Source organism: Perca fluviatilis, chromosome 8 (assembly GCF_010015445.1).
Source record: "Perca fluviatilis chromosome 8, GENO_Pfluv_1.0, whole genome shotgun sequence".
Classification (NCBI taxonomy): domain Eukaryota; kingdom Metazoa; phylum Chordata; class Actinopteri; order Perciformes; family Percidae; genus Perca; species Perca fluviatilis.
Genome location: NC_053119.1, coordinates 12,789,382 through 12,810,843, shown reverse-complemented (window position 1 = coordinate 12,810,843; position 21,462 = coordinate 12,789,382). Strand labels below are relative to the sequence as shown.

At 39.6% G+C, this 21,462-nt stretch overlaps 1 protein-coding gene across 4 annotated transcripts; it reads right to left on the bottom strand.

Annotated features, from left to right (window-relative positions):
* Positions 1-56: 56 nt before the first annotated feature.
* On the bottom strand, positions 57-20,040 carry arntl2 (aryl hydrocarbon receptor nuclear translocator-like 2). 4 transcript variants are annotated; one of them, XM_039808824.1, is made up of 17 exons: positions 19,591-20,040; positions 12,619-12,748; positions 12,461-12,514; positions 12,186-12,227; positions 11,868-12,025; positions 11,468-11,547; positions 10,137-10,229; positions 9,047-9,164; positions 8,813-8,962; positions 7,585-7,828; positions 6,532-6,638; positions 6,062-6,212; positions 5,882-5,952; positions 5,671-5,782; positions 5,427-5,517; positions 3,829-3,928; positions 57-3,400 (listed from the first exon to the last, which is right to left on the bottom strand). In XM_039808824.1, the coding sequence occupies exons 1-17, from the start codon at positions 19,646-19,648 to the stop codon at positions 3,243-3,245; spliced, it is 1,917 nt and encodes a 638-aa protein (XP_039664758.1). In that variant the 5' UTR covers positions 19,649-20,040; the 3' UTR covers positions 57-3,242. The 4 variants fall into 4 exon arrangements, with proteins under 4 accessions (XP_039664758.1, XP_039664757.1, XP_039664756.1 ...); XM_039808823.1 differs by having other exon boundaries at positions 5,671-5,785; positions 12,619-12,745; positions 19,591-20,039; XM_039808822.1 differs by having other exon boundaries at positions 5,671-5,785; positions 19,591-20,038.
* Between the last annotated feature and the right edge of the window lie 1,422 nt (positions 20,041-21,462).

Sequence of the window (21,462 nt, the reverse complement as noted above, 5' to 3'; positions counted from 1 at the left end):
TGGTCCTTCTGTTCAATCCAAATATAGTTATCTGAAAATACGCCCCAAAGTTCCTGTTGAGGGTTTAATAAACTAATTTATTAACAACCTGACAACCTGGGAAGACAGCCCAGACATGTTGATAGTATAGCAGCAATAGACAAATACAGAAAGTGATTCCACCGGGGACTAAAAATCAAACGAGAAGGGGAAAAAAAGTGGCAGGAAGGGGTACAATTGAGGCAGTAACAAACTCCACAACAGCTTCCTCCTGTGCAGTGCCAGTTGGCTGGCTGTCACCAGTCTGTCTTAACTTCCTAGCCTAGTCTAATGATGCAACACATTTCAAAAACCAACAAATGATTTCAAAAAAGCGGCATGCAACTAGACACAAAGCAGGGCATGAAATCAAAACATAATGTTACCTAGCTTATAAAAAGTAGTTTTATGTCAAACGGAGACAGAAGCAAAAACACGACCTCTCAGCAAGGTTTATCATTCAGTCACCACCAAATAAGCTGAATTAGGAGCATTGTTTTAGCTTTCTAGCTAAATTACAGCTACAACAGTACAATGATTGAAAAAGAACAGGATCAAAAAAATAATACGAACTGGACTAGTTGGCTTTAAAAAAACAAAACAAAAGACCAGCCTGTGTCTATGGCACGGCCCCGCAGCTTTGCTTGTTTGGTTAGGTAGGGAGTGCTGAAGCCAACATGTACAACTCCTGTTTTATCTGCGAACAAGCTTCCGCTTCATTTCATGATGTGCACAGTATGCGTCAAGTTAATCCAATGATACATTTTAGCCCTCCTTTCAGTCTGCGGAGGTTGCCAGGTGGGAGGCGGTCTCCATAAGCAACACGCAGGTTTGTCGAGTGTCCGAGCAGACATGTCCAAAGGCACTTCGGACACAAGCAGGAGGGTCCTTGCGTGGTCCATCCACTGGCTACTCGTAATTCAAGCATTTGAAACAAAAGACTGTATTCTTCATGATTCACAACCCTTTAAGAGTTCTTATTGGAAAATCTGCAACAGTCCCCCAGAGAGGGGCTCTCTGGGGTGGCTTGAGATTCCAAAATGAATGATTCCATGGTTTAAAAGCTACACAGTTCCATACATTGTATATTTGACTGATTGGTTGCGATACTGATGAAAGGAGGTAAGATACAGATACACAGTCGAAACACTTTACAGAAATTTAGGATTAAGTTAAAATATACTGTACTGACTTCACTCCATGTGAGCTTCCAGCAATTCACAAAACTCTAAATTATTCAGGTAAAAGAAATGTGATAAATGTAACATACAATCAAAAAATCCATGTGCCAAATGATAATTTAGCTTGATTTCAGTATGTTCTAATTTTCTTTTCACAAGCGGGGAAGTGTACTAAAGCGCTTACATTTTTAAAACAATCCAATACAATATATTTTTAAAACTGAACCTTTGTGTAAAAACATAAGGTCTGTATTATTGGGCACCAACATCACTGTGTGACAATAATTTAACATACTTGGGTAATTCAAAGTTTTTACCTTACATCAACCCATAAGGCCATCTGACTGCCACGCTAACATATAGATCCTCACGTGATGGCTGTAAATGTTCCGTTCGTAAAATCCAAGGTATTCAACGGCAAACATGGGAAAAACAAAACTCTACATGATGTAAATCAAAAAAGGGATCATTCAAGTTTTCACCAAATGTGATATAAAAAGTCTGCATTATAGTTGTATACCATCTGGGGTTTTTGAGTCATGCATGAGTGACATATTACATGGAGGGAGAAAGGATTACATAATATACTGTATATACCTTCAAACTTAGAATTTATGGAACGGTAGCTCTGCATAGCATAATAACTTAAATATGGTATGCATGATGGCAAAAAAAACATGTCTTTTGAAAGACTGCCAGTGCATAATAGTACATGAAAAAAAAATAAAAATAAAAAACAGCTTAAGCTATGGCTTACCTGCAAGATTATACATCCGACAAGAAGTGTAAGAACACACAGGTGAACAAAACTCTGTATCAATGTACAGTATGTAGGGAAGCATGTAAAACAAAGTGTAGGACAAAATACGGCTGATACTAAGAACTGTGTCATACTATGTTTAAATGGCACGGCTCTGTTTCCATCACGACCTGGGTTATCACTTCTACCATCAGACTCAGATCAACCTGTATTGTATTGATAAAATGTCACAGAATTGTAATGGGTTTGCTGCTCAGCCGCTGCTACCAAACCTCCATTTCAGTACCTCTAAATTGGCGTTTCACTTAGCATGAAGTAGTACCGTCATGCTCATAAATCCAAAGCAGTTCACGAATGGTCAACCATCGAAAACTGGCTGCTCTCCAACAAATGTAGGTGGATCATGAAGGTGGATCATTACTGCCAAGAAATGTTAAAGGTTTAGAGCTAGGGCAAATTCAATTTCAGGGCAGCCAATATTTTTGTACTGAATGTCCATAGAAGTGTATACACTAAAAAACGAAAATATTCTTCCTATGCAAACTATCCCTTTAAGACAGATATGGCTTGAAGACATGGTGTTTGCAACCATACCAAATCCACACACACAGTATATAGCATGTTCAAGTCAATGTACGAGAGGGGAGGTTGCTGGACTGTTTCCGTGAAAAATGTTCAGATACTGACAAGAGAAAATCTCTGAGTGGCACACCATTAGGTGACTCTCAAAGTTAGAGGTTATGGAAGTGTGGTCTGCCGTGGTACACTGGGTACCTACGGCTCGGATCCTGAGGGGTCAGAGAGATTGGCCATACAGTACCTAATTACGGGATCAAATTCAGTGCAAATTTCTTTTGCATCGTCACTCCCAACCTTCGTTCAAATGTAGGTGAAGGAGAAAATCCAGAGCCATCATGATGGACGTCACTGTCAATTGCGTTCATGGGTTCTTCAACCTTGTGAGGCCTCTTCAGTTAAACAGAGGATGACAGTAGAGGAGTAAGGAAAGCAGTGAGGAACCGCTGTAAGGCTTTAGAGGCACATCCTCCTTCTGAAGAGGGAAAGCAGGTGTCCCTTATTGTCTTTGATCCCACTCCCTGTAAGGGCAGCCACACGAAGATTACACAGCTTATGTTGAAAAAGGTTACTAATAAATAAAAAAGGTCCTGTAACAAAAAGGAATGCTGGCTTAAGTAAGAGTAAGCATTCAAGCAGTTCTCATCACAAAAATAATGGCCGAGTGTTTTTCAGTGTGCTACAACATCACACCATTAGAGCAGATTCTACGAAGACCAGTGCATCTCTTCAAAGTCGACAGCCTCGCCCAAGTTTGTGTCCGTCTCCAGGAGGCTCATGATCACTGCCATGGCTGCTTCGTCATTGCTAAGACTGCTAAGGCCCGGTCCAACTACGCTGTCCAAATCCAGCTGGGAATTCTCCACTGAGGTGAGATGGAGTGAAAGAAAAAAAGAAAACAAATGAGGTAGTGGATTTATAAGATGGAGAGGATTAAATATTGTCCTATATATGTAAAAGCCCTCCAAGACTCACAACTTGCACTACTGTACATACTGTAGTTATTTATTCTGTATTACCATAGTCATAGCCTGTCCATACCTGTAGTAATAGACATATAGACACATATCTATATACTTAAATATCATTCATACCCTGCACTCTGTATATACTGTAGCATATGTTATTTATTTAATATGTATTTAATCACTGCTTAAGCACTTCTGGTTAGACACAAACTACATTTTGTTGCTCTATACTTGTGACATGTGCAATGACAATAAAGTTGAATCTAATCTAATTAATATACAATTTATAAATAAATTAGATTATTAACAGGATCAGAAAGCATACCCATGAGGGATTCTCCTCCTGAGAATGCAGCTCCTTGGGGCTCATCCTCCGAGCTGGACTTTCCTGGAATCTCCATGTCTGTAGCCCCTCCATTTGGCATCTAGAAACCAAAGGAGGAGCAAGTTATAGTACAGCAACATGGCAGGAGTTTAGTCATGAGAGAGGAAAAAAATCAAATCTGCGCAGTTTAAATTATGCCTTTCAACCTTCAGAGGAAATTCACCACAACTTCCCAGTACATACAGCTGTGATTGCATGACATTATGGTTGTTCTACATCCAAGAAAATCTTTTTCCATTACTGTAAGACGTTTGAACAAAAAGGAGGCAGCCAGACTGAGCTTCTATAGTGAAAATGCCAGTTTGAAACATGTTTCTCTGCTTTTAGATTTTCAAACATCTTGCACGGTTTTCTTAAAAAACAAAAACAACAACATAGAATGTAGTCCCAATTATCAGATAGGTGTATGAACAATTGTCTACATCAGGGGAGAGGTTTAAGGTTTTATTGCTGCATTTCATATCAAATGTTTGGCATGTTAAGGAAATTACTCAATACCCAATTTGTCTACTGCAAACAAACATCATTTCACATATACATCTCACACTTTATTCAGGTAGGGACAGGTATTTTTACTGCATTTGGCCAAATATTGAGAAAAAAAAATTATGTTTACATTTTATTTAAAACAGTTTTGGTGTCGTTACAATGAACTTCATGTGAGGATTTCCACCAAGTAGCACTGTAAAAATGATACTCTAGTGTAGGCATACATCTCCATGGACACTACTCACCTGTAAGCACACCGTATATGGTTTATTAAACCACTGGTTCCCAACATTTTTCCTTAAGGGACCCCTTTTCTATTATTGAGTAAACTGACGACCCCCTAACTAAGTGACATATCTCATTTATATTCAATACAGAACAGGTGATAAAGTGTACAATTAACCCAAATAGTGAAGGCAATAACTGCAGGAAGTTTGTGTAAAACAAGATTTGGATGAATTTTAAGCAGATTATTTCCTGTAAATATTGCATCACAGATGAGTTTTACTGTTACTTTTTAAGAACTTTTAATACAATTATACAATTTTCTTTTCCCTGACAATTGTCCATCGTTCTATGAGCTCTTTGGTTGTTTTGACTGTATACTTTTCTAATGCAGGGACGAGAGAGGGAAGGCTCTGTGAATATAGCTTATGTTAAGGTCTTGACTGTGCACTTATCCCAAGTTTATATCTTAAATAATAATTCAAACTTTTAAAATAACAATTTAATTTAGTTTTCTTCACATAAATAAATAAAATGCTGAGGTATAGGCCAACCCCTTACACCCCTTACAATCAAGAAGGCCTTGCGAGCCCCACCATCCCCCTGTGAAGCTTTGGTGACCCCTGGTGGGGGTCGGGACGCCCATGTTGAAAACCTAGTGAATTCAACTTTTTTCTTAAATTACACTCAGCCACTTTGGACTGGGCTGGTCTTATAAAAACTTCATGCAGTTTTGTGAATAGGGGTTTGTGGACTTTTCCACCCCATTAATGACTGTAGACAGATGCGCCGATAAACAAGGATATGCAGGTACACCGACTTACATTGTTGCTGATTTGATTGTGAGTTTGTGGACACTTATCCTGTGGTAGACTGAACGGGCTGATGCTGCCACTGGAAGATGATGAGTTCATCCTGAAACAACACAGATCAACTTCAAGATAAGCAAAGCAATCATAGCTAAAAAAATGAAAACTGAATTGCTCTCTTTGCAATTGTCTATCAGATTTAGTTATCTCTGCCCCTCTTCAAAAAGTAAAGAGGACTTTCTCTGTTGTGAGGCCACACCTGTTGAAATCCAGCAGTTCATTGGCAATCTGGGTCCCTATGCTTCCAGCGTAAATCATAGCTCCAGGTGTGGTGGAGATGCCTAGTATAACTTGAAGGGACTTGTTGCCATCTTCTAACAAAAAAAGTCAATCAAAAAAGTTATGAGTGAAAGGAACAGACAACATGTGCTTTAAAGTGTGCTATGGCTACACATCTTAGACTAACTTACCTTCAGAAGTCTTGGAACTGCTCGACAGTTCAGACTTGACTTCCGACCGACTGGTTCGACCGGGATCATACCTTGTTGTGGGATGAGAAAACAGGTGAAGCTCAGATTAATATACTGCGTGTCTACCTCAGGTACAAAACTATCTAGGTAATGCACAAAGAGAGTGAAGCATATACTCACGATATAACTGTGTTAGTTGACACTATGTATTCTACTTCTTTGGTCCAGGGATTGACAAAACTAAACCACTGACTTTGCAGAGTGACGAAGGAGCCAAATTTTGTTTTGAACTTATAGCAGTCTGTCTCTATTTTGTCTTTACTCCGCAGCACTGTGGAAGAAAAACAGTAAGGAGGAGGAAGTTAGTGGTCCAAACAGTGGAAACGCATCATCCATTTAGGGCTGAGAACACTATAATCACAGGACGAGCGGACATAAAATATGAGGAACTCATTGCGATTTTGCAACATAGTGCGACCTACTTAAATAAACATATCAAGATGTGCAGAAATTCAGTAAGAGATTTACCTGCGCTTCAACACTGCAACTGTACCAGTAATTAAAATCAGTCATCTAAATAGGCGTACATAATAAAGATTCCAAGACCATTACAAAAAAAAAGTATGAGGTCACTGAAAAATGTCATTTACCTTTTCGATGTTTGTCAGCTAAATGCGGTAAGTCGTCTTGATGGAAGTACTCATAGCATGATGTCCCAAGCAATTCTTGGGGAAGATAACCAAGAATAGTTGTCGCTCTGTAGGGGGGGTGGGGGGTGGGGTTAAATGGTTGAAGAGTACACAATTGTATCATGTTGGTATGAATTTCTTTTAAACAACTACTGTACTAGAGTATCTCACAAAAGTGAGTACACCCCTCACATTTTAGTAAATATTTCATTATATTTTTTAATGGGACAACACTGAAGAAATTACACTTTGCTACAATGTAAATTTTAAGCGTAAAGCTTGCATAACAGTGTAAATGTGCAGTCCCCTCAAAATAAATCAACACACAGCCATTAATGTCTAAACCGCTGGCAACAAAAGTCAGTACACCCCTATGTTAAATTCCCTTAGAGGCAGGCAGATTTTTATTTTTAAAGGCCAGTTATTTCATGGATCCAGGATACTATGCATCCTGATAAAGTTCCCTTGGCCTTTGGAATTAAAATAGCCCCACATCATCACATGCCCTTCACCATACCTAGAGATTGGCATGGGGTACTTTCCATAAAATCATCTCTCAATGCAAATCAAACCTGCTATTAGGCTAACTGAAATAAAACTATGCCAATCTCTAGGTATGGTGAAGAGTATGTGATGATCACTTTTGTTGCCAGCGGTTTAGACATTAATGGCTGTATGTTGAGTTATTTTGAGGGGACAGAACATTTACACTGTTATACAAGCTGTACACTTAATACTTTACATTGTAGCAAAGTGTAATTTCTTCAGTGTTGTCCCATTAAAAGATATAATGAAATATTTACTAAAATGTGAGGGGTGTACTCACTTTTGTGAGATACTGTATTTAGATTGCTGTATACTATGACATATTTACTGTTTATCGGTACCAAAAAGATGTAAGAAATGTCAATGGAAGATATTTGAAATTTCTCAAGGATTGTACATTATACTAACAAAGTCATGCACCAAGAAACAACAACCCTCTACCACCCCCTTATTCAAATTCAATTCTACCTTTGATCGACAAAGGTGAATTTTCCATCCATGGCAAAGCGTGTGATGAACTCTATGGGTTTAACTCGGACCTCTCCATTAACCTGGGGAGATGAGTGGGAGTGGATGCGTCCCACCGCCACCAGGCAGCTGTAGTAGGAGCTATCCTGCTTGTCTGGCTCCCCGTCCCCATCCATTTCCAAATGACTGGTAGGCCAGCTGCGCATGTAGCCTGTACAGTGGACCGTGCAGTACTTCTGCGACTCTGTAGGCACATGCAAATACAAAATCACAAAAATAAATAAATCAATGTATTCATTTAAACCAGAGGTCTTTAAAGTTCGACAGTGTCGCCCACAAAACCGAGACATCTGGGACATTCTGACCCTAGAAATGTCAAAAATATATAATTCCATCATTAACAGCACGTGGGCAATGATGGAGACACCTGGAGAGACGTGATTGGGAGGCATGGCCTCCCTGATTTAAACCATGAGCGGTCGTTCATTGTTAGGCTTCTGTGCTAGTCATGGATTGTCTATAACAAACACCATGTTCGAACATAGGGATGCTGATAAATAATAACTAATAAATAAATACTTGGTACCAGAGCACCCCAGGCCAAAGTTCGATGATAGATTTTGTAATCGTATCATCTGAGGCCGCATGTTTTGGACACTCGGGTGAAGAGAGGAGCGCAGCTATCAACCAATTACATATGGTGGTGAATTGGGTCAGGGGGTGGGGGGGAAATTCTGGACAGAACTGGTAAGCCCAAAGTGTTGCAATGGATTTAGGGAGTTACTGCATGCAACAAATTGATCCCCATTTTTTATTTCCAATATTTATTTACAATTTGACAAAATGGCCTCATTAAAACATATGCTAAAACAGCTATGAGCACTTCCTTTGCAATGTACCAATTGACAACTTTCACTGAATTACTTTGCTAACGAAGACAACTTTAAAAATGTGAAGATCCTTAAGCAAGATCTGGAGTTATAAAGAGCATCTTTTTCTATGATTTCTAAGTGGAATTGTGGTCGTTTATTCACTATGGACATTGCATATTGTGGAAAGGTCTCTCCCTCAGTTTGAAAACCTCTGCTTTCCAACAATACTTTACGTGAATGGAAGCTTACCTTACCTGATAAATATTCTATTATCTGTTATATATAAAACCAAATAAATTCAAACCCTGAATGTACATAAGTGATGAGTTGGATAACCCACTGGATAATTTTCCCACCTTTCTTTTTGGAGGTGCTGGCTTGGAATTCCTTCTCCTCCACCTTGATAAAAATTTTGTTGTACTTCATTCGGCAGAAGAATGAGCGGCGTGCGCCCGAACACAGCCGCGCTGCACTGACTGGGAGGTCAGCCTGGACCTGCAGACCGGCTGGAGACATGACAGGAGTGTTAAAATGAGCCGTCTTTCACTCACTCGCACGCACACACACACACCCATAAATAATTGCTTTACTTTTAGCATCTATTAGCCGTTCACGAGGGTATAATTCAGAAGCGGACAGCTGCTCCTTCACTTTTCCCATGTCCTTTGGGTGTATGTAATCAAACAGGCTCTGTCCAATCAGCTCTGCCTGTAGGAAGAACATACAGCGTATCAAACTGACATAAACACAGTTCCCATGCTAATGAAAAGAAATGTCAAAACCATTCTGCATCTAAGGCATCTCCTGCTGACAAATAACAAATTGAACAAAGTACATTGATTGTGGACTGTTGACCCTGGAGCACACCAGATGCTGTGTGGAGCAGAGATGGAGCCGATTTAGATTTAAGTAAGAACAAGCAAAGGAGCAATCAGAGATTTGTTGAAGGACATCTTAAGAATGCCTTTTTGCTCCATTATTTACATTACACTGTGATCCAAAGCACAACGAACGTTTTGATAGTAATTTGGATTTTTTATTAATAAATTTTTTTAAACCAAAAAGATCTATCAAGCCTACGCATGATCTGCGGTAAAACCGCCAGGTAGGTCGCAGAGCAGGGAGGCAAAGCGCAGGTCTAAGTTCTGGAATTGGTCGTGCCTTGAAAAGATCAGCAGCCACGAGGTCGAAGTTGAAATAATTTTCAACTATATTTTTGTGCGCAGTGCTCAGCAGCAATTCCGCGCGACGCCATGTTGGACAGCGCCACTCTTCCCGTAGGAAAACCATAGGACAGCCAGCGCAGCGAGTGGTTTTACCATGGATCATTTGCAGGCAGCTTTAGGATCTCAAATGAACCAGAATAATTTAATAACAAATTCTAGAATTTAATCTGCAAAATCATCTAAAAAAAACTACAATCCACTTCCTTTTTGGATTAATATATTTAACTTACATGAAATAAAGTAAAGACATACTGATGTCATAATGCAAATATAACCATCAATTTTGTATTTATTTGAAGCCATTTCTGTGGAATCTGTGCACCAAATATGGTCTCACACATGCATTGGTGGGTACTATTGGTGCCAAGACAACGCAATCCAATACATCTGGTGTGTTCGGGGTTTCACATTAACAAAGATGCTGCTGACACAGTAACAAATGTAAAAGCGTTACCCGACTATAATTTAATATCTTCGTGACGGATTCTGAGACAAAAACTATTTTCCCACGATCACAGCCCACTACAAACAGGAACCCATCTGCAGCCTGCACAACAAAAAAAACATGGGGGGGAAAATAGGGGGAGCCAATATGATGACATGGTCAAGACAAAAGTAAGAGTCCATTGAGTTGAATATTTATTTATTTATTTATAGTTTTTAAAGTGAACAGTAGCATTTCAATTATTTTCATGGAAATTCAGTGCATCAATTACAATCTGAAAATGAATGCATGTGTAAGAATTTTGATGATCTCTCTTGATAATTTGGTTTTTTTTGTATGTAGTTTCATATGAACAGAACCCACAGTATAGCAGAGGCATTACGTCAATAGCTTAAAAGAATTCCGGTCGATTTCAACACGTAGCTATGTTGTTTGTTGTCACGTAGTGCTGTCAGTAGCGAGAAAAACGAAAATAATTGGTGTTGCCTACACCAAGTTATGCTACTGATAGCTTTCACACACAGGGGGCTGAAATGGGGCAGGTTTTACATTACGTTTTAAACGTGCTTTTAGCCTCTTAACATGTTCAAGATATCATTACAAGTGCCTTGCCATGTGAACTGATTCCTTCCGAGTGAACACAATGAATATGGCTGCAGTAGATGCAAGATGAGTGCTTAGGGACAGTTTACAAACTACAACTTCAAAAAGAGACAACAAAAATATGTATTAATTTAATAATTAAATAAGGTAGTGTCTCCAAAGTTACCTCAGTTATAACTTGTCTCCTGCTAGTTGTACTACAGCACTTACTTTAAAAAAATAAGCATATGCCTATTTTTGAAAATATTTTTTTTATCGCTTTTCAGTGTTGTAGTTTGTAGACGGTCCCTAAGCACTCGTCTCGCCGTCTCACCACCGGAACTAAACAGAGGTATGAATTAGCACAACTTTTATGCATTTCTTTAACATATACTGCAGCCATATTCACTGTGTTCATTCGGAAGGAATTAGTTCACATGGCAAGGCACTTGTAATGACATCTCGAACATGTTAAGAGGCTAAAAGCATGTTTAAAACGTGCCCCGTTTCAGCCGCCTGGGTGCGAAAGCTATCAGTAGCATAACTCGGTTTAGGCAACACCGATTATTTTCATTTTTCTCGCTACTGACAGCACTACGTGACCATAAACAATATAGCTACATGTTGAAATTGACCGGAATTCTCCTTTAACATTATAGCCTGATGGTAGCTTTTGAATGAAACGTTTGAAACATCCTCAAATGATGGCAAATGTATTTCATTGCAATATCAGTTGCCTTTGTCAATGGTTGGTTTACCTTGAGGACAAGGTGTTTGAGCTCCTCGTTGGGAAGGAATGATGGTTTGAAGTTGGCTTCAGAAAAAGAACTTGCTGAACCTGAAAACAGACAAAAATGTAACACAGCCAGTCCAATATGAGAGTATTCAGGAACACGTGCAGTGTGCTCACGTTGAATTTTACCTCATAATAAAGTGGTTTACATGAATAAACAGTTTGTCTGATTTTCTTGTTAACAAATCTCACTAACTGCTGTATGTAAAATTGTACTGGAGAGTCCAAGGTTATCATGGCCGATAAAAATGATGGCCAAAACTTAAACAAATAAAACCTAAATTGCAATAAACCAGAACTTTCTCTTAATCAACTGAGTGCATTAGTGGTGTCAAAGTCAGGGTAAATTATTTTTAACATGTTACCTTTGAGAGATTTGAGGTGCTGCACGGCCATTCTGAGCACAGTGAGTTTGTCCAGCTTACGGGACATGGGGTTACAGGTAGGGATCATGGCTGATAGTTCGTCAATGAGATTGTTCATTTTGTCCCGTCTTCTCTTCTCAATTTGGCTGTGCGGTTCCCTGCAGACACATTAAATAATTAACAATTTAGAAAATTCATGGAGGTGGCGGAGTGTTTCCTCCTTTCACTTTACAGATCCTTTGCATGGTCAATGGACATTTTAAGATATAATAAGAACAGTGAAATGTTATAAATGTGGAGGTGTCAAATATAGCCTACCGGAAGCATTTAATTTTGACATTTTGGTCCTCTCCATCTGACCTGTAGAGCAGAAAAACACATTTAAATGTAGACGGACAGACAGATACATACATAGATTGAGTACTTTATTAATCACAGTGGGAAATGATACCGTTACAGCAGCTTATACAAAACTTATCCACAACATACTATGTATGGATATACGGTATGTATGCCAAGCAATAATATGCAAATGCCAAATAGCACAGAATAAACAGGTCAGCACTGAAACGTCCTTAATTAGCACACGCTACCTGTTTTGGATGTCTTCCATATCTGCGTCAGGGATGGAAGAAGATTTTGTATCCCTAGGAAAAAAAACTCATGACTATCAATAGCAGCTAACAACAATTCAGGTAACTGGATTTTAGAGATTTTGAGTAAGCCAAATTAAAGCAATCACACTACTTACTGGTTGTCCAAGCTGCCCTTGCGCTTCCGGGGCATCTCCATGCTTAAGGACATGCAAGCAGCTGAGGAGGGGGTCATCAGGCTGGGCAAAGACACAGAACCACTTTGGTTCTCCTCAACCAGCACATCTTCTGAAACACACAAGACACAATGAGTTGTAACTACTCGTAAGGGCTAAGGACTCATTGATACACTCCGTGGCACTACTGCACTCCATGCTATAAATCTGACAGATTGCACTTTCTCTGATGACTCGCCCAAACATTATTACAATGTTCTTATTTGGAGCTCACAAACAGCCTTGTTGAGCAGTTTCTTATGGACTGCATCTGTCACACCACTAATTTAAAATGGCTCCATATCAGTCTACATGGTAGCAGGAACAGTGTAATTAAAGAGGAGACGGAACTCTTATCTGTTCATACCGGGATAAACCAAAATTATTGACAAAACTGCCACAAAAGTGCGGGTAAACAGCAACAGCAGCTTCCTTTCCAATTCATTTTAAGAAATGAATTTTAACACTAATGTGTATATACTGTATATGCATGCCTGACTGTTTCCTAGGATTGGTAACACTGGTAATGTGTCAGGATTTTTTGCATTAATCATTGGAGTACAAAGATGTGGGCTTATTTCAAAGATAAACCTAATTCACACTTCTGTATTGTGTCAGCAATTAAAGTATTAGAGCTTTTAGTTGGGTCTTTTTGTATATTTTTTCTATCTAATACTCTTCTAACACCCATGTTTGTCTAACATTCTTCCATTTGTTAAGAATCTGATGTTAAGTAGCTGATATTCTCTAAATGTAATGATTGCCCTTTATAATTAAAGTAGGGTCACCTTAAAGGTTAGGAGTGGCTGGCTTGGGACTAAAAGGTTTGACAGCTGAAATTTGCAAGTAAATTCTTGGTAAGGTAAATAAATGTGTATCAATCCTCCCTCTTTATAACTACTGTCAATGTATGGAATCCCTACCAGCTCGTGGAGCCCAAACGCACATGATCAGCCTCTGAGCAATGTGCAATGCCATGGACAGAACCAAGGGCGTAAATCCCATCTAAGGGTTGCCCCCTCCTAGAAAACCATGCTGTGTATTGTAAATAACATATATGATGTATACTTAAAATATCTGTGCAAGTAGTAAAACAATCCAAACCCCCAAACTATAGTAGCTTTCGCTCGAATTACACTGAGGCTGGTGAAGGAAGATGGCTGGTTCTTATAGCTGCTCGGCTCCACAGTGCAGAACTTTCTGGAGAGCTTTGAGAAGAGTGGCCAGATGTGTCGTTAGACTGCAGAGTCTAGAAAAGACCTGCAGTCTGACAATATTTGCATCATTTGGACAATGCTTTACGTTCTGATCCTTGAACATTGGAGTGAAGCTGGTGCAAACCATAGAGGCGCTGTTTTGCTAACATGGAATGTGGAATATTCAAAAATAGGCTTTACCATGTGGTTATTTCATAAAAACTAGGCTATGTATTTAAAGGGGTGGTAGAATGCAAGATTTTACCTTGTCATAGTTGAATAATGACAGTTTAGTGGGTAACTAGGACATACATAGAACCTCTAAATCCCATTGACACCTCTTTTCTCTGCAAATCTCACTATTTGAAACTGCCTCTGAAAACGGGCGAATCTCAACGAGCCCCATAGTTGACGTCAACTATTGCGGCTCCTCCTCATTTGGCTCTAGTCTGTGTTTGTCACGCCCCAACATTTGCATAGGCTACACAACTGACCTGAGATCAGTTAGTCTTCTGAATCTAGGTCGTGCAGATCTCAGAAATTGTATACATTGTTCATATGCTATTTTACCATTAAATTCACTTCTGAGACTTTTTTATGCGAGAAATTTACTCTGTAGAGGTCAAATATGGGCCGTTTTACGAAAATTGATGTCTAATTGCAAATTTTGTCCGACTGTGTGTCGGACTTCAGAGGCCGGTGCTGCCTGTGATGCTGCCTCACCGCCCGGCCTGCCTTCCTTCACAGACCCCGGCCTGCTGTGAGCTCCGTTACGTCTGGCAGCCCACAGCACTACATACCTGCGCAAAGTCACCGTTTTGGGCTAATGAACTACGAAACACCGCTGCTCTGACAGAAAAGTGAAAAAGTGAAAGCGCGGTCAGCGAGTTTATTAGGCCAGCATTCTCTTACCACAGGTTCCAGTTACTCTTTTAATGTGTGTAATTATAATGTGTTGAGTTATTTAAACAAACGATTGGGGAAATAAACGCTGCTTGTCCGTAAGTCTCATTGATAGAGCCTGCGGCTGGATGGAGCTCTATCAATGAGAGCTAGCTAGCCTCCTCTTAGAATTCCTCTGGAATTCACAAATATTCATTAACTTGAAATCGGACACCGTTGTTAGCTTTATAAAACCCTTAGGTAGATGTTGTATACGTGGCGTGACGAAATTCAAACTGTAAATATACTCGAATTACGCCGAAAATGAAGCTAACTATCCGTGATTTGTAGATACATACAGCTAGGATCGAAGGGACAGTCGCAGCTAACGAAACCCTTACAGTTCACAAATATTCATTAACTTGAAATCGGACACCGTTGTTAGCTTAATAAAACATTTAGTTAGATGTTGTATAAGTGGCGTGACGAAATTCAAACTGTAAATATACTCTAATTAAGACCAAAAATGAAGCTAACTAGCCGCAATCTGTACACATAGGATTGAAGGGACAGTCGCAGCTAACGAAACCCTTACAGTTCACAAATAGCCGCTCAATCGAGCTCACAGCAGGCCGGGGTCTGTGGAGGAAGGCCAGTGTTAGCCAGTCGGCTAATTTTCAACTGCAGTCCTAGTATGCATGTCTTTATGGTGGGAAGAAACCAGAGAACCCGGAGGAAACCCACGCAAACACGGGAAGAACATGCAAACTCCACACAGAAAGGCCCAGAACAACCTGGATTCGAACCCAGACCAGAACCTTCTTGCTGTGAGGCAGAAGTGCTAACCACTGTGCTGTCACTCATTTGCTATAATTTAAAATGTTTTCCCATATTGCCTAAAAAATGTCAATCACATGAGACCAGAAAGTGATACAACTTTCCTATTTTCTGTGAGCAGCCAAAACAACCATGAGTATCCAAAATGTGAAAATTGAAAAAGCAAATCCTTACATTTGACTGTGACCCACATGTTTAGTATTTATCAATAAATTATTTTTTACAATTAGCTTTGCTTACCGACTAATCCAGGGTCTCTTCTCATGTGCCATGGAGACTTAAGCATCATTCCAGCCATAGACTACATCAGGTGATTTTTCTAAAGGAGTGTAAATCAGTGAAATCACCTGCTTTCAACTCTGCTGCAATGGAAACTTGTACACTTTACTCTCCATGGCATGGAAAAGCAAAACTGGTTATTCAACTAATCATTGCAGCCCTACATCTCACCCCAGCTAAAAACAATCCATCAGTCAGCCAGAAACTTGCATGCTGCCAATGCCTGAATTTTGTTGCTTGCCCACAGATGTCTTTATTTGAATGGATGAGGGCACGTGCTATAAGAGATTATTTAAAGTGCTCATATTATGATTTTTGGCTTTGTCCCTTTCCTTTATAGGGTCATATATCTTTTTTGTGCATGTAGGCTAATAGGTTTACAAAGTGAAAAAGCCCAAAGTCCCCCCACAAAGGGACTTACCATCTCCAACAGAAAACACTGTTCACAAACTGCTCCAAACAGCTCTATTGTAGTCCAGCCTTTACTTCCGTGATGAATGTGCGTCACTTTGTAACACACGATGCTCGCATAGCTGCTGGCGTGGCACGCCCTCATACTCTGCTTCTGACTGGCTAGTAGTCTTTACCTGGGTGCTGCGCATGTGCGACTCCCAACAAAGATGGAACAGAAGTGAGATGTCTCACTCTCTAGCTAAAACGGAGAGCTCAACACACAGGGTGAAAAGAGGAGCTGCAGCATTGTGCAGTACAACAAAAATATGGTGTTTTTTGAAAATTAAACCATGTAAACCTTTTCTGGTACAACCTCGAAATTCAATTACGAACCTGAAAATGACCATAACGTGAGCACTTTAGGCCGAAGCTGCTGTGGAAGAGCTGTTCAGAGACTAAGCCAAGATAGTGCAGCTCTACTGCCTCCCTCTTTACGGTATATCTCTGCATCAAATTGTCTATTCTGGTAAAATGTGGAGCTGCCTTAATGACTGTGATTTAGTCATGGCCTCAGAAGTATGTTAGTGTACATGTGGGAGAGAAACTCGTGAGAACTGCACGAGACTCACCTAATGCGGTTGATATCCATGGCTCCTATTATCCACTCTGTTCCACAGACCCTATGACCCAAAGAGCCATTAACAGATCAACAACCTGATTTTTAATCCCGATCCCCGTGTCAAGATCTGTTGGATTACAGGGCTAAAGTGAGGGCAACTAAATGACTGGACATCAGGCCATACAGACCTCCCTCTGCCAACTCCCATAATCCCTCTCTCCTGTTGTCACATGTTCATTAACTTGCTCATTCTCTCAATCCATGAATGAGCATCTGCTGCATAACCTCACGAGTTGTACTGCATTTCCCATTGTCACACAGTAACAGCATCACGAGAAAACGGCTGATTGATGTACCATGTAAAACTTTCAAGTTAATTATAACATTATTCAAAAAAGGTATTTATGCAACAGCGATAAACTGTAAAATCAAACTAGGTCATGAACTACCCTGTGCCATCATATTTCTGATTCATAAAGTTAATCATTTACACACCTTGCTGGTACCTGCCCAGTAAGTTCAGTCTTTGATGGATGCCAACACAATTGCTTGATTTGTTAACACTCTAGTCACCATAAAACATTTGTTTTATAACAAACACATAGTTAACTGCATGCTAATTTAATACCAATTGGTGTGTTGTCAGGCAAAGAAAATATTCTACGGAAAAAGCAAGCTGTATATGGACAAGGAAGAGAGAGGACTTGAATATTCTTTTCAGTAGACAGTTATTTTCAGAAATGTATAGGATTATGTGTGTTGGAAACTACTTATATGAAAATAAGATCTTCTAGATAGTACTAGTTACATATGGTTACAGTGAAAAGGTCCACTGCAGCATTCTGACTGAGCATTTCAATAAACAAGCCCTAAATGCTTCTCTAGTAGATACAGTAGATGCTTTCAAAAGTGGCTGCAACATTTTTAGGTTCAAAGCCAACTAAAAGGGAATATCCTCTAGAGCTAAAACAACGAATCGATTTGTCAATTGAACGTTTTGGTAATAATCGTCGTAATTGATTTTTCTACGCAAAAATGTTATACAATAAAGGCTGTTTAAATACCATCACAATATCCACTTGCACGAAAAACGCATCACCAGACACTCAGGAATTTTTTCAGTTTGTTAAAATATTACTGAAAAGCACCAATCTTGTATCTCTCGGAGGAAAGACCACTGCTTTAAATTGGGTGTAATCAGTATCCCTAACCCGCATCGTCTGTTTAGAAACTATGTTTCGTAGCAATTGACATTATAATGGAGCCTGTACATTTGACAGAAACATTTATTGCACTGGAACTAACATTTTTTCAAGTATCTCAGCAATCTCCATAAACTTAAAACTACGAAACAAAACTTCAATTCAGTTGGAAGTATGTCATTTATAATAATGCATTGTACAGTTGTTAAACTTGATCTTTAAAAACCTCCTCCTTTATTGATTCCAGCTTTATCAGCCAGTACCTGATATACACAAATACAACAGGCTGTTGTTTATGTCTAAAGAGTGACTATTTGTGCAATAACTTAACTAAAGTTAATGATCCTGTTGTTTGATCCTGATGTGTATGTAACTTTACCATGCAACACCATTGAGCCTACAAAAGTGACAAGGCTTTGTCTTAACAATGCAAAATACAGAACTTGACCTTTTTGTGCAGGACAAATATCTTGATATTAGCTAATATGCCTCATTTCAACATGTTTTTTTTTTTTTAATAATCCTGATTTTTAATTAATCAATTGAAAACATAAAGCCCATAGCAGTTTGAGCCATGTGGTAGCTGAGGTTTCCTGAAGACTAATAATACATGGTAACGTCAAAGCTAAAGATGATCATTCAGCAGTTTACCATTAATTTATGTTTACGGTAAAACCAGGGACACTAACGTTACTGACACTGACTGTTACTGACAACTCGTGTTTATTGTGAGGTGAAAGTATTTAAGTGAAGTTGGTCTTTGACTTATTGATTTAAGTTATTCGAATTAAAGTGCAGCTGAGTAGATTGTGGACATGCAGAGACGTACAGTCCCTAAAGAGACCATGAACATAGTACAGCTAGCTACCGCAAAGCCTGCTTCGTCCAAGCTTAACGTTAACGTTACACATTAGACCGTTGGGGCGACCGACCATATAGCGTTATTTGTCTAACGTTAGTTGGGCATAAACAGCACCACGCATTAATGCTAGTTTGACAAGCATAGGACGTCAAAGTGTCAAAAAATATCTACAGTGACAAACTGTCATGCGCTGTAAAACCACCTCTAACAGACTCGGTTGATGTGAACCCGTTGCCCTGGTAAACAGGCCTCGCTACCATTGCTAAGCTAACATTTGCGTGGTTCGGTCCTTTAGGTTGACATTAGCAAACACTACTACACTGTAGGTGTACAGTAGCTAGCTAACGTTATTATGATAAGCCGAGATAAAACGTTGGTCATATATGTTGCACGCTGGCAATATGACAAACAACGTCGTGCAGTGTTACATAAACAGCATAGAGGGCGAGTTTGCTCTACTGACCTAGTTTTGGGATAGCTAGTTACGGTCAAACGGTGAGACATCGGCAAAAAAAAAAAAAAAAAAAAAACACCACTGCGCTTCTCTTTTTCTGGTAACGCTAAATCTCAATGCCGCGCATAGGTTGGTGTTACCCTAGTGTAAACATTAAAAGTGGTGAATAGCTTTAGTATTGTTTCAATTACCTGCCGGTTCGCCTCTCGCTCTGTCACCGCCGCCAGCCGCTGCATTCCTGGCCGACATGGCTGAAGCCGGAGCCGGTGCGCTGGGGCCAAGGACTCCAATGCATGGATGAAGCCGTCGACTACTCCAGGATGTGTCTGTGTTAATAGGACAGGTTGTGGGGAAGCCGAGGAGGCGGCAGGGTGTTGTAAAAGTCCCCTATGTTCCCTGTATGAAGAAATAAAAAGGAGAGGGCGCATACAAATGCACCGAGGTAGCTGTGTGCCGTGCAATCAGGACAGAGTAGAGAAATGGGGTGGGGGGCATTGTCTCCTCCTTCCGGCGCACCAGAGTAACCGCAGCTACATCGATCCTATGCATTGTATGCTGCTCCTCCTCCTATAGGGCCCCATGCCATGGATATACAGTATGCCCGCTTCTTCTTCTGATGACATTTGCGGCAGAGACGCAGCAAAGGCGCATTTCTGCCCTTCATAGGTAATTTGTTCATAGAAACCATGTTAAAAAAATAAAAATAAAAACATTTAAGAGAGACTTGATGTGAATTGTTCTGTCATGGATGTCCAGAAACTGTTTTGCATTTATTTTGCTTTGGCATTGCCCAATTGTGAAGATTTTCTGGCAAAACCTAGGAGAATATTGATGAGAGTTCTGTCTTGCTTTGGAAGAATTTAGGCCTATTATTTGGTCCCTTTTAAAATAATGCACGGAAAAACACTCATGAGTAGGCACGATTATTCTTATTTTTATAATAGCCAACACGTCATATCCATGTAAATTAACAGATAATAAACCATGCTTTATTGCCTTAATGAGTTCAAACAATAGCATCCAACACTCTCCTAATCAAAAAGCACTTTAAACTGTAACAGCTTGTGTTATATATATATATATATATATATATATATATATAGATCCCCCTTGCAAATCTATTTTTTATTCGTCATTTAGCCTATACGCGTCTATCTTGAATTGTTTTGTAATTTCATACACTTCCTATCTGCATGTCCGTTTCTTTGGAAGGTTCGATAACTTTCAATAGCCTATCTAAGAAGATTCAGCATTTCTGAAAATAAAAACGTCGCTAAAAAGTTATTTGGAAACCAGAAATAATTGTTCTCTACAAAGTTCAGGTCTGTGTGGGGTTGAAAAATATCCACTGCTAGATTTCCCCAAGTATTTGCATGAGTAATGAACACATGACATTACGCCCACCACGACTCCAGCTGCACTCTGAATTTCGGCTGGGCCCAGGGACGTAGGATTTAAAGACAGGGGGTGCTTAGACCCCAGCGTATTTGTAACTTGTGTTTGCAAAATCTTTGCACTCACATCTTTTGTTACTGTATTAGAGCTACACTTATGTCAACAACCAGTCAAGAAACCAAGATGTTAACAAATAAAAAGTGACAGACATATCTTCTTCCATTTCTACTCTGTTCAACAAAAGTTACTGTAATGTTAGCTTTTAGACACATCAAAGCTGCAAGGGGGAATTTACTTAGGCCAGACTTTGCTCCTGATGAGTTCTTCTGTAAGCAATGACTTAAATGCTATCTGTCTGCTCATGTAAATGTGTGATAAAGTAATAGCATAATATATCTAATGCCTCTCTCTATAAGATAAGTTGTCCAAAGAATTCTATTTAATTACACTAATTACTGTAACTGCGCTGTAGATTGGTTCAATCAGTGTCATTTTGCTGTGTAGTTTGGCTTGCATACAGTATAACCCAAGAACCATAAGGTCATAGTGAAATTTGACAACACAATTTTGAGCGTTTCTCAAATAAAGAAAAATCAAACAAATTGATCAGGAGGGCTGGTGATGTCGTGGGGGAGGAGCTGGACACACTGACGACCGTGGCGGAGAGG

Bases quoted from the DNA above. Each gene is read 5' to 3' on its own strand.
- arntl2 (XM_039808822.1), bottom strand. From the start codon at position 19,648: ATGTCGGCCAGGAATGCAGCGGCTGGCGGCGGTGACAGAGCGAGAGGC. The intron at 10,230-11,467 runs GTAAACCAACCA...TTTGTTGTGCAG, and splicing joins TCAAACACCTTGTCCTCAAG to GCTGCAGATGGGTTCCTGTT. The intron at 6,213-6,531 runs GTAAATGACATT...TTTCTTCCACAG, and splicing joins AGCTGACAAACATCGAAAAG to TGCTGCGGAGTAAAGACAAA.